General features: G+C 32.8%; 1 protein-coding gene across 5 annotated transcripts in view; it reads right to left on the bottom strand.

The window, feature by feature from the left end:
• Positions 1-18,796, bottom strand: part of LOC107447945 (papilin) — a 97,474-nt gene that overhangs the window by 24,582 nt on the left and 54,096 nt on the right. For all 5 annotated transcript variants that reach the window (XM_087159703.1, XM_087159702.1, XM_087159700.1 and 2 more), the window contains exons 14-23: positions 17,729-17,902; positions 16,650-16,829; positions 11,725-11,866; positions 10,228-10,414; positions 7,409-7,965; positions 5,837-6,647; positions 3,810-4,384; positions 3,375-3,551; positions 2,487-2,663; positions 515-700 (exon numbers count right to left, since the gene is read on the bottom strand). In XM_087159703.1, coding sequence (XP_087015829.1) covers positions 515-700; positions 2,487-2,663; positions 3,375-3,551; positions 3,810-4,384; positions 5,837-6,647; positions 7,409-7,965; positions 10,228-10,414; positions 11,725-11,866; positions 16,650-16,829; positions 17,729-17,902 — 3,166 coding nt within the window. The remainder of the gene's footprint in view (positions 1-514; positions 701-2,486; positions 2,664-3,374; positions 3,552-3,809; positions 4,385-5,836; positions 6,648-7,408; positions 7,966-10,227; positions 10,415-11,724; positions 11,867-16,649; positions 16,830-17,728; positions 17,903-18,796) is intronic.

An 18,796-nucleotide genomic window follows, 5' to 3' on the forward strand; every position in this document is an offset into this window, starting at 1 on the left:
TATTATTGACTGTTATATATTACTGTAACTGTTATGTTACGGGTGATTACAATTTTTTTAATACAGAATAACACTAAAATAAGTAAAAATTGATTTTAAAAGTGTTTATTCAATTAACTTACCTAACAATAATTATTTTTCAGAATTTAATGTGCAAATCGGTAACTCCTATTTCACAGATATTGCCACACCCAGCAGATATCATTGCAAGCAAAAGAATAATGTTAGAAAATTATTTTAATCAAACAGTTGTCTTCAAGATCATTTCATGTTGTATTTCTTACTCACGTTACACTATCGAAACGTATCTGTTTGATTAAAGAATCAAGCGTGAAGTAGAATGTCTGAAATACTAAAATCATAAAGAATCACAATTTGGCTATAAGAAACTTGACTTGGATCTCTATTTTCTTTTAATTACTATCTTTTAAGCATGCTTAAAAGAATGTGTTTCTTATTGCTATTGAAACTGAATACACTTCATTTTTAAAGAAAGCTGTGAAATAAAAGTTACCTTGAGACACTGAAGCAACGCATGATTTTTCACACTCGCGTCTTGATTCAAACCTGTTAGCATTTCCTTTGCAACCACCATAATAAAACTGTTCACATCTTTCACTCTTCTTGTTGTAAAACCACTGAATAGAAATTTGCTCACAAGGTCCCTCATCTTTCTCCAAGGAGCAAACGTCCACATCAACTGGCAATAGAAGAATATATATAAAGGTAATTATTATAAATAAACTCTGAAAGGCATTATTTATGCTAAACAACAAAAATTTCTTTGTAAAATTGAAATGTTTTAACATAGAAAGCTATTTATATTTATATATTAAAAATACATTCATATAAAAAGATATGTAATTTTTTATTAAATATATAATTTTTTATAAGATATATAATTTTTTATAAGATATATAATTTTATTATAAAAGATATATAATTTTCTTATAAAAGATATATAATTTTCTTATAAAAGATATATAATTTTCTTATAAAAGATATATAATTTTCTTATAAAAGATATATAATTTCATTATAAAAGATATATAATTTTGTTATAAGAGGTATATAATTTTTTGAAAGATTACAAATTTTTACATTAATTTTAATTTTTAGGAACGAAAATAAAAATTAAGTTTATATGCTGGATTAAAAGAATGAAGAAATGCTTACAGAGAGGATTGGACACATTTTAATGAAATTAGATTTCGACATAGGCTGATGCAAAAAAATATATAATTACTCAACAGTTAAACGCCACACGTATAAACATGCATAACACTTATCTAAGTAGGTAAACAGAGAGCATTTAATTACAGGATAAAACAAAACACAAAAATGGGAAAATAGGGAGTCTAGAACCCTCTTACAGACAGGACTTGAACTGATTTTCCAGTAATAAAGCAGTTTAAGAGTTACTGCTTAAATTTGTGTCTATTTTCAGATTCTATATAGGTGCAGAAAGAGTTCAGTTATCTTCCCCAGAATGCCCCTGGCAATCTCTATAAAGTTGAGGTCCAGAAAGCTTGTTAGCTATTATCGGGCGAAAAACTTAATTTTCGAAAAAATCGCCGAACAAATGAGCTCTGTGCGAACGTGCGTTTTCATTCATTAATACGCAATTAGGATCAACTGCAACTCTAATAAAGTGAATATACAGTTCCCAGGTTTAACCCTATTTCTCATCTTATTATCCCTTTCAAAGAGAGAGAAATTGGTTACTCTACGGGATGTTGAGAGCATAGACCATCAAACCTCTGATCAAAATGGTCAATTTCTCGGACATTGGCGGGCAGACAGTGGATCCCTAATTAATATGGCTCATGCTTTCGTATGAAGAGTGCCACAGACCCGTTATCTTCCATTCACTATCCAAAAAAATCGTCCTTTTTCGATCGAATATCAAAAAATAGACTTTATCGACCCAAAAAAATCAATCGAAAAATCGACCTTTTGAAATGAAAGTTAGACGATCAGAATAGGCATCATGTTGAATAACCGCACAATCCACCATCTCTTTGAAAGAGGCAAGGTGACTAACATGAAATATGGAAATAATGTCTTGGAACAACGTTTTCGTTTTTTTTTTTCAAGTGAGTAGATAGTCCTGATTTCATTTTAATAAACTATAACACAAGGCTATATACGACTCATACTCCTTTCGTCAGTGATTTTCTTGCAAATATAGATATTTTGCTTATTCTACAGTAAAGCATTTTAACTATGCATGTCTATTCTGTTTCATGAAAGATTTTTTTTTCCGTATCATACTAACGTATGTTCAAATCAAACTTCTTTAAAATTTATTGTCTTCGAGATTTATCTACATAAGATAAACTCCTACAGAAAAATACCGGGATAATTCCCAGACCGTCGCCAATAGCCCATTGTGCAGCTCTAGTGCGACGTAAATTAACAACAACAACAACCTACAGAAAAATAAAATAAGAAAAAAAATTTTGAAAGGAGGAAGAAAAACTTACCGGATGGTTGTAAATTAATGCACTTTTGATCACAAGCTTCTTTAGTTATAAATCTGTTGTTATTCCCGAGGCATCCTCCATACGTAAATGGTTCGCATGACTTTGATCCTACGTCGTAGTAGAATGAAGGTATCTTTTCACTGCACGATCCAGCAGTTTTAGGTAGCAAACAAGCCTCTGAAACAAACAATTAGTATGTAGTTAATTATATAAGATCTATCAAAAAAAATTTGCTGGATAAAAAGTAAAATAGACACAGTGCTAAATGAACATTCCGCTTTGTACTGTATTGAGCTAAATTCAAAGGATTCAGGAAAGCAGAATATCACAGCCTGAAAGCAGAATAAAATAAATGCCTGATATTTTCAGGCTCCACTAGAGGGCGTACTCAAGCGTTGCGATCGCGAATTGTATTTGCAATAGGATTTACATTTTCTGAAGTCAATAAACAGAGTGCATCGGTGAATTGTGCAGTAAATATGATGTCGTAAACTAAAATACTTAACAGCACCTATTTTCTTACCACGCGATCAATAGATTCAGAGATAGATGACAGTTGTATAACTCAAATGAACTTACAACTCACAACTCTCTGACCACGATCCACATGTGAGCTATAAATTCTCTCTACTATGGTGTTCACTGATGTATAAACAAGCCATACAGCACACAGGAGAATGCGTAGCACTGTGTAGGTTTCTCGAACTCACTACCCTCTTGTGCGCAGAGTGTGACTTATATTATTTGTAGCTAGGCGCACATATAATGATGTCATGTGTGGCATGGTTTGTAGTTATTTTATTGTATTTTTGCTAAACACATCCAAGTTCTGATTTTCTTTTTAAGTAAGGAGGCATATACTTTTCTTATATTGAAAATTCTATTTACCTGGTCCTTCGGGTTTGACACAAGTATTCTCACACTCTTCCTGTGTAGCAAAATTGTTACCATTTCCATCGCATCCACCGTACCAAAATCTTGAGCAACTACCGTAGTTTACATCGAAATGCCACATCACTTTAAAATCTCGACAAGGTCCGGATTCTTTGGGCTGCCCACACACTTCTAAAAAAGCAAAGAAAAAAATTTCACGTTGTGTTTTTACAAATAAACTTTCGTTAAACACAGACAATGAAATCCAATTTTATTATAACGCAAAATAATCAATAGTTCACTAGGAAAAATGGAAAAACAAGTCGGAATTTAAAAATTAGAGAAAGATCACTACAGTTTTTAAAGTTTGCTAATTTACAGAAATACATGATAAGATTGTGAAAAATGTATAACACAATGCTTAATTTTGAGAAAATAAAATTTTCTTACCAGTTGAAATCTTAGGTTTAGGAACAAGAACAGCAGGACAACCTTCATATTTAGGGCCTTTAGCTGGTGTATAACCATCAGCACAACAACCGTAGTACGTTGTATCACAAGGGCAGCCTTGCAAATCAGGTCCTTGAGCTGTAGTTTTACCATCCCGGCAGCAGCCAAATCGCGTTGATTCACATGGACAACCTTCGTAATTTGGACCTCTTGCTGGTGTTCTGCCGTCGAGACAGCATCCATAACGTTGAGCTTCACAAGGACAATCTCTAAGATCATTCGTTCTTGCAGGTGTGTGTCCATTTGGACAGCAGCCAAAAGGTAAGCCATCACAGGGACATCCAGATAAGTCGGAGCTTGTAGCAGCAGTTTTTCCATCAGGGCAACATCCATATTTAGTAGAATCACAACCGCATCCATCACCTTTTTCATTGAGTCTGGGTGTTCTTCCATCAGGGCAACATCCAAAATACATTAAATGACATGCACATCCCTCGAAGTGGGGTCCTTTAGCTGGAGTTATATTGTCCTGGCAGCAGCCAAAGCGGAAGTGTTCACATTTACATCCGAAATTACTAAAAGATTCAATGCATATTTAGAAGTAAAGATAATAAGAATAAATTAAGTTTATTAAATTTTCAAAATAATTTTCTAAAAAAAATCTGATAAATATGTACAGCTATAATAAAAAATTAACGACCATACAGACGGCTGTAACAATAAGTTATTAGCTTGGGCATTTGCACTTTAAATTTAATAGGAGTTTTATTAAATTTATATGGACCTTATTGAATGAAATTAAATAAAAGTTTAGTTCTTAAAAATTCCTTTATTTAATTGAAGTCATCATTTTACTATTTTCTAACGAAAGGCACGTGTGAGATATATCAGAACAAAACCTTAATACTTGTGAATTTGTAAGATCCAAGTTATATTTTATTTGACCATCGCTAACGAGCAGTTTATATAGATTAGAGAACTAGTAGAAGAATAATTCACGTTTTAACCATCTAGTTTTAAACTCAAGTTAGGAGACAAAGCAATTCAGTCAAGTGTTCTGAAAAATTTATCCATGGAAAGAACTTTTTGAGAAGTGAAGCAAACTGATATTTGCGTTACACGGGAAAAAAAACTTTCTACAGTTCGCTTAACAACAATTTAACTTAATCTCATAGCACTAGCGCGGTGTTGTTAAAACTGTACTAGGTGCGAGCTTATAACTCGATCCCGGGTGGACTGTACCTTGAGCAAATGTTTTAATGAAAATAAATTATTTACGATTCAAGTAATGAGTGTCAAGGAGAACGTGAAGGAGAAAGTGATTATGATATTACACGACGTTCACTAGAGTAGAAAGAATAACTGGTCCTTGAGAAGGAACATGGTGCAAATAGGTCTTGATAACATGGTTTTGAAAACAGGCAAGGAAGATATAAATTGAAAAGTGTCAAAACTTGTAAGTAAAATTATTAATTTCCTGAAATAACAGAAAGATGTAAAGCAAATTCATGGTATGCAAATCTCACTAGAAAATGATTATTTTGAAGGAGAAAAAACCAACAAAAAAAAAACTATTTCGATAGTTAAAAACCATAATGGTTAAGTAAAAGTAACACAACTATAGAGTGTTGAAGCTTTTTTTATAACATCTCAATGTAACGTTTCAAGGTGACACATGAATAATGAAAACTTGAAAACACAATAAGATACAGAAAAGAATAGAATGAAAAATTAACTGATATAAAAAAGGTAGACATTCCGAATTGGGCAAATCAGACCAAAATACATTTGTATGCCCAATGCGGGAAAAGATCTGAAGTGAAATCATTTACTAGTGAATTATTGTCATTGTGAATGCAATAAAACTTGAGGACATCAAATGGTTAGTGCTAATAAATGTATGCTTCCATCGCTACCTCATATTCTTTTGTTTCTTTCGCCCCTCAATTTTTCGTTTTTGTTTTGACAGGTTAATTCGTTTCATAAGGTTTCGGTTTTGAATTGAACTTAAAAATAGTGTTACTTACTTGAAACCTTGAGCTGGAGTGATTTCATCTGGACAACAACCGTAAGGGTAAGTTTGGCATCCACAACCGAGGAAAGTTGGTCCTAATGCAGCTGTTTTGTTATCAGGACAGCAACCAAATCGCATTCCAAAACAACATCCTTGCAAATTTGATCCTAACGCAGTGGTTATTTCATCTGGACAGCACCCGAATTCAGTACCAGCACATGCTGGTGGCTCAGTGGTTGTTGTGATTTCAGTTACTGCTGTTGCTGTTTCCATACAGCCTTCGAAATCAGGTCCATTCGCTACTGTCTCATTATCTTGACAGCAACCGAATTCAGTCTCAGTACAACTAGTAATATTTTCACACCCTTCGTAATCTGGACCTGATGCAACCGTGGTATTATCAGGGCAACAACCGTAAGTAGAATTATTACAGTCTGTTGGTGTACAGCCTTCCCCGTCAACACCCAATGCAACTGTAGTGTTATCAGGACAACAGCCAAACAATGTTAGTGAGCAATTTTCTGATTCACAGCCCTCACCGTTTTCTCCAAGGGCCAAAGTAATGTTATCAGGACAGCAGCCAAAAGTCGAATTTGAGCAATCAATAGGAAAGCAACCTTCGCCGTCTAAGCCTTCTGCTGAAGTAACATTATCTGGACAGCAACCAAAAGTTGAATTTGCACAATTTTCTGGTAAGCATCCTTCACCTTCGAATCCTTTGGCAATTGTAACATTGTCAGGACAGCAACCAAACGTGCTTTCGTCGCAACTTAGTTCACCATCTCCACTGCTTTCATCAATTACGCAACCTTTCTTTCCAGGCCCTGAGAATAAATTTAATTAAAAATATATTATGCCCTCTTATAAACCTATTTATTTTGCTTTTTTTAATTTTATTTTAGGAAAAGGAATACAAATTTTATCTAATCTAAAAAAATGAAAATTAATTTAAATTAAAACTTTAATAACCTTTTAAGTCCCTATTTCAATCTTAATAGATATTTTCACGTAAATAAAAGGGAGGGGGAAACGTGTAAAGGAAAAAAATAGTTTGTTATTCAAAAAACGATTATATAATCTAAGAAAAAAAATAATTAAAATTAAAACTTTACTAACCTTTTAAGTCCCTATCTCAATCTTAAAAGAGATTTTCATGTAAATTAAAAGATAAAAAGAGCGTTAAAAAAATAGTTTTATCATACAAAAAACCATTATTTTCTAAAACTGCAAATGAAAAGCTCTTTAAATTTTTAGATTTTTTTTTAAAAATCAAAATAGAGGATTTATCAAAAAAATTCTAAACTAAGCATTAACAGTGATAGAAAATTCTTTATCTTTCCGAAAATATGCTTTTTTCTCAAAATAACATTAAAAACTATCAAATTTGATTGCTTTGAATAATTGTTTACTGTGTATCGTAAAAGAGAATTTGGAAATTATTTAATATTTGTAAAAACGATAACAAATTTCCAATACTTAGAAACTAAACGTTGTATGAAGTTGTGCTCAGTTGAGTAATGCTAAGAAAAATGAATATGTTAGCTAACTTTAAGTAATATAAACAAAATAGAACATTTTACTATACCTGTTGCGTAAGTAAAGTCATCATCACAGCAACCAAAAGCGCTTGTTTTACAGGACGTTACATTTTGCTCGTCTTCACATCCCTCTTGATTTAATCCACTTGCAGGGGTCAAACCATCTGGACAACATCCAAAGGGTTTGCTGTAGCAATCCTCACCAGAAGATTCAAAATCCTCATCAGTTTTATTCTTACAGCCTACAAAGTCGGGACCAGATGCCGATACCTTGCCACCTGGACAGCAACCAAATGTTGTATTCTCACAAGCAATGTCTGTTGCATTGCAGCCTTCAAATTCAAAACCCATCGCTATCGTTTTATTATCCGGGCAACATCCGAACATCGTGTTAGAACAATCACTGTCAACAGACTCACATCCTTCAAGATCAGGACCAGTAGCTGTGATATTGCTTTCCGGACAGCAACCGAAAGTGGAATTTGCACAGACGGTTTCATCGACCATGCACCCTTCAAAATCTAAGCCTTTAGCAGCGGAGCTCTGATCAGGACAGCAGCCATACTTAGTAGCATTGCATGGAATATCACTTGGGCAGCCTTTTCTAAAAATATAATCAATTGGAATTAGAATGAGGACAGAAACTCTATAGCTTTGATTTGTTATTTGATGTTTAGACCTTGGCATTAAACTTTTTCGCAATACATATTTTTTTGTTCCATCTCTCTTAAATATAATATTGAGGGAGGACAAAGGAATAGAAAAGCAATATCTTTAACATAAATATTATGTAAACTTTTTGTATCGAAAAATAAATGCATGTCTTTTAAAACTATTAAAACTTCTTCAATCAGACTTTTAAAAATAAGAAAATAAAAAAAATTCTAAAACTTCCTTCTTCAAAGAAACTGATAAAGAAATAAATTTACCTCAAATGAAAAAGTAAGACGCATCACTGTCGAAGTTCTAAGACGAAAATTTTGCGATAAAAAAAGTTTATCGCAAAAGACTTGCGCCCTTGTGTATCAGAGGTGAGACAATAATAGTACTAATTCCTTATTAAAATTTTATAAAAAAGACAGTAAAAAAACTGGAAATAATTAAGTTTAAAATTTTTTAAACTTGTAATTTTAAAAGCTTTATTTCTCTTCTTTTTTGTTTCTGTTAGTTTGCTTATATTAGAAATAAATCAAAATATCCATTATAGATAATAAAAAATAATAAAAAAAAGGCAGATAAATTTTGTTTTAAACATTTAGAGAAAAAAATGTTCTTTCTTTCTTCAGAAAACGAAAAAAGAAAACTCAGTTGAGATTTGAGCATTCTAAATAGTTAGAAAATTTCAAAATTTCGTCTAATTGGTATCAGGAAAAAAATTCCAGTTGATATTTCATTTCTATGACTACTCAAAATGAGATTAAAATTTTGATTCATAAAAAACTGTCACTTTCGCATTAATTTCATTTTACAAAATGACATAAATATAAATTTTTTATGGCAAAAACCAAAGGTTTCATGGTTTATGTCTCTAAAATTAATTAAGATGTGTTCTATAAAGTTAAGCGTATATTAAGCTCATGTTGTCATGAAGCAAGCTAAAGTTTTGGCAGCCGATCTTAGATGCAATTTAAGCTCAACTTTAATGAATGAGGTATCATTTTGCAAAATCTCATTTTTACTAGGTACTTATGACCAGAAAAAATCTGTTTAGAAATTTCTAGAGTGCCTGCTAAATTGCAAAAATGAAACCATATCTTCCAAAACTAACTGTATTTTACATTCATGTATCATGTGGTAGCTATTTCTGACAATAAAACATCTCTTTACGGCTTTTCCGTACTAGCTATTTCTGAAGATAAAGAAAAATTCGCTGTAAAATTTTGAAAATTAATTTCGAAAGTGTCCTTTATATAGTTAAACGTGCAGCGATACCTCCAAGAACAATTTTGAGTTTTGGCTGTCGATTCAAGAAACGATTAAAGATCAATATATAAGGCATCCCTATGCAAGTAATCACATTTGTAAAAGCTATTTCACACGAAAAAGAATGTTTCACTGTGAAGTTTTATAAAATTAATTTCTAAAACGTCATCTGTAACTTTAAGCACGTATTCATAACTTCATAAACAATCTCAAGTTTCAGCTGTCAATGCTAAAAACAATTTAAGTTCAACGCACAATTTTACAAAAAGTCATTTGATAGAAATTATTTATGCTATGCTTGAACATATTTTATTTTAAAACCGGCGCTGAACAGCCGACCCATTTTTAGGCTTATGACTATCATCTTTAACTCCGTTGTCTTGTAATTTCGATCTCAACTCAATAGACAAGTGAAGTCCTGGAAAAAGCTTTGAGACCTACCAGCTTTAGTGGGGGACCAACTCACATTTGCATTACATGGAAAAGACCTCCACTCCTTTAATCTGACGGCAAAGAGATTTCAGCTCATCAGCTTACCACTGAGGATATTTTGCGTCAGCGATATGATTGGTGCGAGCAGAGAGCAGAATTTATAACGACCAGTTATTGCTGTGATTCGAACTTGAGTAACCTCATTGGGATGTGAGAGCTCTATTTCTTGAGACACTGTGACTCTGTTTGGTCGAACGTAATCCTTATCACATCAAAACAATAACAGAAACGTTATTCCGGCAAATGATTATATAAATCTCTGTCAGTTATTGTCTATCACCATCCCAAGCCACACAGCTCTGGCAAGGGTGGCAAAGTATGATAGGTTGGTCCGATTGATCAAAAACGTGATTTAAAAATGTATAAAAATACAGTTTACAATTATAGAATTAAAATAACTAGCAGTACGAATAAAAATTACAAAAAAAGTTTTAATAGCAGTATTTTGTACTTGAATGGTCCTATGGCTAAGGTAAAATTATCTGTACAGCAACCATATACAGCCTCCTCACAAGTTGTGTTGGCACTTATTAAATCCATTTTCGGACAGTCTTCGTCGTTAAAACCAGCTGGTGTTACGCCGTCTGGACAGCAGCCGTATTTAGAATCTTTACAACCATTCAAAACCATTATTTCATCTAAGAAATGAGCAAGGTATTAAGAAATCTTATTTTATTTATCCTTTACTATATCTAAAACAATTATAGGAGGGTGCTATGAAAACAAAATTAAAAAAACTGCACCAGTTCTGTAAGGGGTAACTTGCACAATCATTAATTATTAATTCTCAGACTTCCCATAAATTTAGAGAGCTAAATTTTGGGTAAGGTATTAGAAAGGTATAGAAAAAATAAAAAGGTTTCATTTCTATAATTTGTAATTATCAAGGTAATTAAGAGGTCTTTAGCTTCATTGATAGTAATACTAAACAACCCGTTTTTACCGAGATAGAAATTTTAAGCTAGCCTTTATAAGATAAATAGAAAAACAAAAAGGTTTCCTTTATATATCTCGTAATTATTAGGGTAGTTAGGATAAGTCACTCAAATTGAAAATTATGCTAAATAAGCGTTGCCCACTAAGATAAAATTACAAAATTCGATCACATGTTCCTGATCAGATAAAAGGAAAAATAAAAATAAAAAGTTTAATTAAGATATTTTTTAATTATCGTGTTACTTAGGCGTAATTATTTGGGAATTATCATGGTAATCAGCCTAATTTACAATAATGCTAAATGAACCTTTCAATCCAATTACCACCAAGTGTTTGGCACACCACAGAAGATTCCAGGTCTTCCGATATTAAACTGCAAATATGTGAGCTTGCACAGGTGGACAACTATGCGAAACGGTGAGGTGTAGCCGAACCAACTGGCAGCCGATTTGAGCTATTTCACTTAAAATGCTTATTTCAAGAGTTCAGAGCAATGCTGCCTAAAAGGCAGCGTGTACCAGCGATATTTATATTATATTTTATAATCGGCACTAATACAACTGCCAATCCTAAGACTGGAAAAAGTGTGATATTTAAAAACATTCTCAGAGCTGTTTTTTAAAGTTGTCAAATTATTTGGATTTTTCGCTTCGCGTTGGTTCCGAATGGATAACAAGTGCTGTTCTATATTTAAGTTGGAAAAAAATCACTAAAATTTGACGAATCATTCTAAATATTTATTTGTGATACCTAAGGTGAACTCCTGAATGACTATATTTCTGAAAATGATTCTAAAAATAAGAGCAGTGATTATAATAATGTACACAAATAATGTATACATTCCTTATTATAAAATATAAAGTTTATTTTCGTTTTTCCCATAGACTGTTCATCACTGGCAGTAACTATTAAACTTACGAATTCCCCCTTTTTTGGTTCAAAATAATTTTCAAAATTTCTAAATAGTGTCATTTTATTTGATTTGATCTAATTGCAATATTTATAAGCTTACCTCCATCGCATGGCGTCATATTACAAGTTTCTTTACTGAAAGGCTCTTCTGTTGGATCGCAATTACTTGATTCAACAACCTCTTCTTCATGGAAACATAAAATTTTTCTTGTTCTTTCACCTCCTCCACATGGCACAGAGCACTTTGATGATAAAAAAAAAGGAATTGAACAAATGAACAGATAAATTAAAAGAAAAGAAGACAACGACAAAAAATTTTTCATTTTTCTAAATGTAAAAGGTAATGCTCTACTATAAAAGAAAAATTCTATCTGATAAAAATGCGCATTTTTGCACCCACTCTAAATCTAAATTTAAATCCGATGCCTTTTTACATTAAAAAAAAAGAAATATTAATTCATCGGTACTACTCAGCTTAGGGGGTCCCTAAAAAACTCAAAACTATGATTGAAGCAAGTCATATTATTGACATTTTATAAAGCGAGTATAAAGAACTACCATTTTTTCCCTCTAATTTTTAAAGCTATAAAACAATTTAAGTCACCTTAATTTTTAATAAAAATTAAGAGCAGGATCTAGATTCCCTAGACGTAAAAGTACAAATTCGACAATAGTGCCATGGTGTCTCTGGGGATAGAGCGCTCGCCTATCAATGAAATAAACCGGATTCGAATCCCTGGGAAGGCTGGTCGCTACGAATTCCTCACCCGCTCATGCTGACGTAAAATATCCTCAGTGATAGACGGATCATGGGTTAAAGTCCCCTTGCCATCAGGCTAACCGGGGAGGTTTTCGTCATTTTCCTCTCCATCTAACGCAAATGAGGGTTAGTTCCACCAAAAAAGCCTTCCACGAAGGAGTTTCCAATACTTGATCCAGGATTTATCTTGTGTTATGGATTGAGTTAAAAATTACTATGCTACCGGAGTTGGACATTGGTAGTTGTAAACTCAAAATTGGGTAGGCTGTTTAACTATGGTTATAAAATAAAATTTATTCACTCCGAGCCACGATAGCTTACGGGATAGAATCGTCTCCCAATTTAATGACCCAAGTTTGAATCCCAATGGCGGCAGGATATATGAATTCTGCTCCCGGTTCGCATCGACCACAGTGCTTGCACAAAATATCTTCAGAGGTATATGAATCCTGCGTTAGAATCCCCTTACCGTCGGGCTAACCGAGTGAGGTTTTCGGCGTTTTCCTCTCCACGTAACGCAAGTGCGGGTTAGTTCCTCCAAGAAAAAGTCCTCCAAGAGGACAGGTTTCTTCCAAAGCTTGATCAAGGAGTTCCATTGTGCTTTGGATTGGGTTCAAAATTACAAGGCTACCGGAGTTGAACATTGTCATAAACTCAGAGTTGGGTCAACCGTTCAATGACGGTTATAAATATAAAATAAGAGAAAATATATTCACTCCTTTGCCATACTTGACATTAAACATATTTTGGAATTCCATGATGTATAGAACGAGTATGGTCGAGTTCTTCAAATAATACCATAAAGAAAAAATTTTCCAATTTATTACAAAGATTTTTTTTTGTTTCTATTCAAATTTTTTTGCTGAGAACATGATATATATAAATGTCTATTGAGAATCTTAGATCATTACAAAAGATTATTTTTTTTGACGTCCTTCATTTCAGTAATGTCACACATAAAAATATGCTATAAAAAGAGTAAACGTCTTTTCACTGACCAAATGCTAATATTTTGCTTGGATATCATTATTAACAGAGTTGCCAACGGTATTTCTCCTCTATTATTTGTTTGTTACATTGCTCTGCAATCTGCAATTCGAACTTTTGCATTGACAAAATATAGTATAATGCATGTCAAATGTATTAATATCAGTAGCAGTTATTTTTGATATATAATGTTTGCGACTACCAAGGAATGACACCAGGAAGATTGATAGAAAAAAACACGATAATCAGTTACAACTACTACCTTCACTATTAAAAAAAATTTTAAGTTATTAATGCAAGCAGAACAATTTTTATGACCGCTTGCCGGATGATTGGAAAAAAAGCTAATCCATCGAAATTCAAACAAAGAATAAATCGAAAGCGTACTAACACTATTTTTTAACATTGAAAAGAGGAACTTATTCGTATGTTTTTTCCCCAATCACTTAAATTTAAAAATGTTGTACTTTAAGCAGATATAAATTTCTGAAACATGTTATTATAACATGTATTTTGTATAGTACATTCCTTTAAAATGCATATATGGTCCTTTGTATAGTACATTCTATTTATGGTACATTCCTTTTCTGTAGAACTTTCCTCTTCTTTAGTAGAGGAGAGGGGGGCACATGTGAACAAATTTTTTTATTTCTTCATTTTTCGAAAAATACCATCAATTTCTCACAGTAAAGAAGTCCATATGTTTAAATAGTCTTTTCTTTGTCTTATGGAATTTTTTGAGATTTTTCAATAAAATATTTCTTTACTTTATGATATTTTAGAAAAATGACTTCAATTGTTCACATGTGCCCCTATTGGGGGCACATGTGAACATTCCTGGGGCACATATGAACAAGATTAAAAACACAAAGCAATCCTCATATTTCAAGTAAAAAGATCTTTAATATAACAGATATAGATACGCATTATACTGAAAGGGTTATAGCTTACTATGTGAATTTAAATTGTACAACAGTACTGTCAATAAGAAAATAATTTCTCAGCAGTACAATAATTTTTCAGCTGTTGGGTTTTTCGCAACTTCATGTTCCCCAGGAGCTGTAATGGGCCCTTTTCTTTCTTCTCTAACACTCTTTTAAGTTTTTTTTAACATTTTTTCTATCTTTTCATTTGTAGCTTTAGCAATTCTATCTTTCTCAGGTGTATCAGTTAATATGCGTGACGCGCGATCAACCATTTAATAAAAAAAACTTTTTTAAAGAAAAAATTAATAAATTCATTATGGAAAATTAAATAATAATAATTTTAAATGCATACATATTTTTTAAACTTGTAATATCACGAAGATAATAATCTTAATACTATGTAAAGGCACATGTGAACTGTTTACATCTGCCCCAGATGCTTTGTTCACAAGTGCCCCATCATTCTTCTTAAACCTAACTTGAAAAATAAAGAATTTTTAATTGAGTAAAAAAAAAGGAATAATTGTCAGAAGCTTACCTGAATGTTCATATAATGGTCTGCAATAGTTAATTTTAGTTTATTAGTTGATTTATACTATGCTTTCACTTGAAGAAGTGAGTGATTATAATATATACAACACCAGCTGATACAAAGAAATTGTCAGAATAGAACAACAAAATGTGTCATTGTTCTGAAAGTTTTGCAAAGAGGTAGAACTAGTACTACCATCAATTGAAAATTTTTCAAGATTTTTTATTTCAAATCATATTGGTAAAACATGCCATGTTCACATGTGCCCCCCTCTCCCCTACATTCCTTTAAAAGCACTTCGGCGGGGCTATTGAAAAACCTGCAACTGACTTCGATGGTGGAGAACTTGAGGGAGGGGAGTTCGATTCTGGCAGCTGAGTAGACTTAAAACAACCGGCTTGAAGGTGCACGTTAAATCTGTCATGGCTGAAAGTCCACACACTGGTTGTGGCTTGATTTGGGGGGGGGGGAGAAGGGTACCAGTTCAGATATTGTCCACGGCGGCAAAAATTACGTTTATTTCCATAGAAGGACCACCTTCTTACTATTGTAGTTATTGCGCGCAGGTCGTCAGGCTACCAAAGCGTGGAGGATAAAATTTGAGATGGTATGTCTTCGGATCATCTTCGGGGATGTTTCTCTGACCCACGCCAATAGCCCATTGTACAGCTCCAATGTAACGTAAATAAATTACTACTAAAATTGTCATTAAAAGACAGGTCCTGAAAAACATTGTTTGAACATGATTGGCTGTTCTATGTCCATTCTATTAATGTACTTAGGCAGTTCTTATAAGCTATCATTCTGATCGTTCTTAGGCTTAGTTTTCCTTTGCGGTTCTGGCAGAGTTTTTATTTGACTATTCTCATAATAAATGTTCTCATAAAAAATTTAACCCCCTAACTTTTCATTAAATATTCTCATCATTTATATTTAAATTGTTGTTGATGTTGCTTCTATTGCCTATTTGCCATGCCAGCAAACCTGCTTTTGAAACCAAGCAAATTTAAGGCAGAGGGTTTCTTGCTTTACAGTGGCACCATCTATGGCCAAGAATACGATTTTAACCACATACACAAGTCACAGCCTGTTTTGCAGGGTGGACACATTCAAACATCCATTCGTTCATCCACGCATCATGATTTTGACCCGAACCAGAGAACGATCTATCTTCAATTCAGTACCCCCAGAGGTCTTGATTAGTTATAGAAACTTTGAGGACTTTGTGACCCCTACAGATTTAACGTGCACCACTCACCATTTAATACACGGGATTTCTTTGGTCGGTGGAATTCGAGCTCCCGTTCTCACGCACATGTCTAACGTCCTACTAACCACTCTATCCCGGCCCTAAACTTGAATTAAATCGACTTGTTAAAAGCAAAACAGAAAAACATTCAGTAATGATTTTTTTTATTAATCATGTTGTTTAGGAAATAAGAACGAGTTTTCTAAATCGAAATAGATATTCACAATTAAAACTGGCATCACAGTTAACGTATTCATTTATTCAAGGAAATTAATAATCTGAATTTAAGTTTCACATAGAGGCGAAATGAGAGTGAATGTACCAACTGTCCTCTCCGAAAAAAACATAAGTATAAATAATTAAAATTAAAAATTTGAATTTTCTTTAAAAAAAATTTCTCAAGTTCAAAGTTCGTACGAATACTTAAGAAATGATACATTAGTTTTTAGATCTAAATTGGAAGCACAGAAAAAATATTCCTTTTTAATGTGAAGAAAACATGGTCTATCATGGTCTTGTTTTATATAATCTGATTAAAATTCTAAAAGGTGAACTGCCAAAATTTACTCACCCTGTTCCAAGGTCCAGTAAACCATGTAGCTTGGCAGGCTTCTGATGAGCAATTTTGCATGTCGTTGAATTTTTTAGAGGGATCACATTTATCTTCGTCAATTTTTATAACAGTATTATCTTCCCATGCACCACAAAATACAACCCGGCTCTGCACACCAGTTCCACACGTCACAGAACACTAGACATTAAGAAATAAACATAATTAAGGACCGTGAAACCTCCTGGAAAGACCAACTCTATGTAGCGACCACTTTTTCCGTAGACTTTATGTTGAAGAAAACCTTTAGGAGAGACCATTAAAAGCTCGGAAAAGGGCAAATAAAACCACACGAAAAATATCAAAACAAAATATATTAAGAAATCAAATAAGTAGATTAAAATGTGTTAAAACTATTTGTATGAGGCTTTTATTTAGGGGACTCTTTTGGAGGATCTCTGAAAGAGATCAAAAACCTCATGTTCGGGTTAAAATGTACTAAAGTCGATGCTATCAATCATTTATTTTTAGAGTTTCTAAATTAGAAAAAAAATGTTTTAGGAAATGTTTAGAAGAATGTTTTGGGAAAGCAATCTATAGATACGTCCACTGTTTTCTTTAGTTCACTACGGTCACTACAACCGTCACTCTTTTAATTTAATGAACTCTGGAGCAACGGACTGAATCCACGAGTCATTATTATGAATTGCTTTAAATTGACAGGAGAAGGTCATCAGAAGTTGTGCTGAAAATATAATGTTGTTGTACCACAAAATTATACAGGGCAGAAAATCTTTGATGATTACAGCGTTACCGTACGTTCGGCCAAACGGTGTAAAAATATTGGAAATCAACAAGACGCAATACGTAAAATAACAAACAGAGGCAATAATTAATTAAATCTCTACCTTTATTAGCACATTTTCCACTTTCTCAGTCCAACATAGTGGTTTCACAACGATTTTTAACTTTTTTTTATGGTTTTAACAATAAGTTTTTCAGAACATTTGTAAAAAATTTTTATTAATTTCCAACTAAGAAATGATGGTATCATTAAACTAACATTTCTTACTTACTAAAAAGAAACAAATAAAACTTACATCCGTCCATTCAGATGTATGCCACATAGCTTCGCACATGGTAGATTTCGGACATGATCTGGTAAGTTCTGGAATTTTGTTTGCATCACAAGCTTCGTTAGGGAACACAACTCCGTCCTCTGTAGCACAATGCACTTCTCGAGATTCCATGTGAGGACTACATGATCCATCACACTAAAAAATAAGTTTGCTTTATAGCACAGATGATCAACAAACAGTCTGAATAAGAAAAACATTTTTGATACCCAGTACTTATTGAGTTATCATTGCTTTAACCATTGAAAAATTTTCAAAAGATTTTTTTTAGTGTACAACAAAATGCTTATTTGAGAATATTTTTTAATTTTATTCTCAAATTTCAAATTTACACTCTCTCAAAACTGCATTTTGTAAAGTTCATTACACACGTACATATTTTCTTAAGTTCTTAACTGATTTGATTCCAAATTTAACTTCATACGCGTCATATGAAGGCCTTTTTTAATATTGCACTTAATTATTAATTAATTAAATTATTAATTCTCATTTTAAAGAATTGTCTTATGAGTTTGTAAAATGAAACTGAAAGAAAATTTTCTTTCGACAAGCAATGCTTTTTTTTTATGATTTTAATTCTATTTTTACTTAAATTAATTTTTTTTTCTCACGATAGTTCAACGTTTCTGTCCGATTCCTACTTTCGAGCAGAAACATTTAATTTAAAATTTTTCTTTCTCACAATTTCTTTCGTTTCTGGGTAGCGTTTCTAGGCGATTCCTATTTTTTCGCCTGATTGACAAGTTGCCTAAATTGCCTTCTCATAATAGCTAGCGTTTCTAAACGATTCCAATTTTTGCCTGGAAACGTACGAATTGGTAAATTGCTTTCTCAAGATAGCTTGCGCTTCCAGGCGGTTCTGCTGGAAGCTCAAGATTTGACACATTTCCTTATTATGATAGCTTGCTATTCCTAATTCGTAAGTTTATTCTTGAGAATGACTTATTACTACACCTCAAAGCATCGATGTTTCCTTCTATTAAACAGTAAAAAATATGAATAAAACTCATTTTTTAAGTAGAAGCAGAAATA

The sequence above is a fragment of the Parasteatoda tepidariorum genome, chromosome 3 (assembly GCF_982258835.1).
Source record: "Parasteatoda tepidariorum strain Cologne lab strain chromosome 3, Ptep-v5.0, whole genome shotgun sequence".
Lineage (NCBI taxonomy): Eukaryota > Metazoa > Arthropoda > Arachnida > Araneae > Theridiidae > Parasteatoda > Parasteatoda tepidariorum.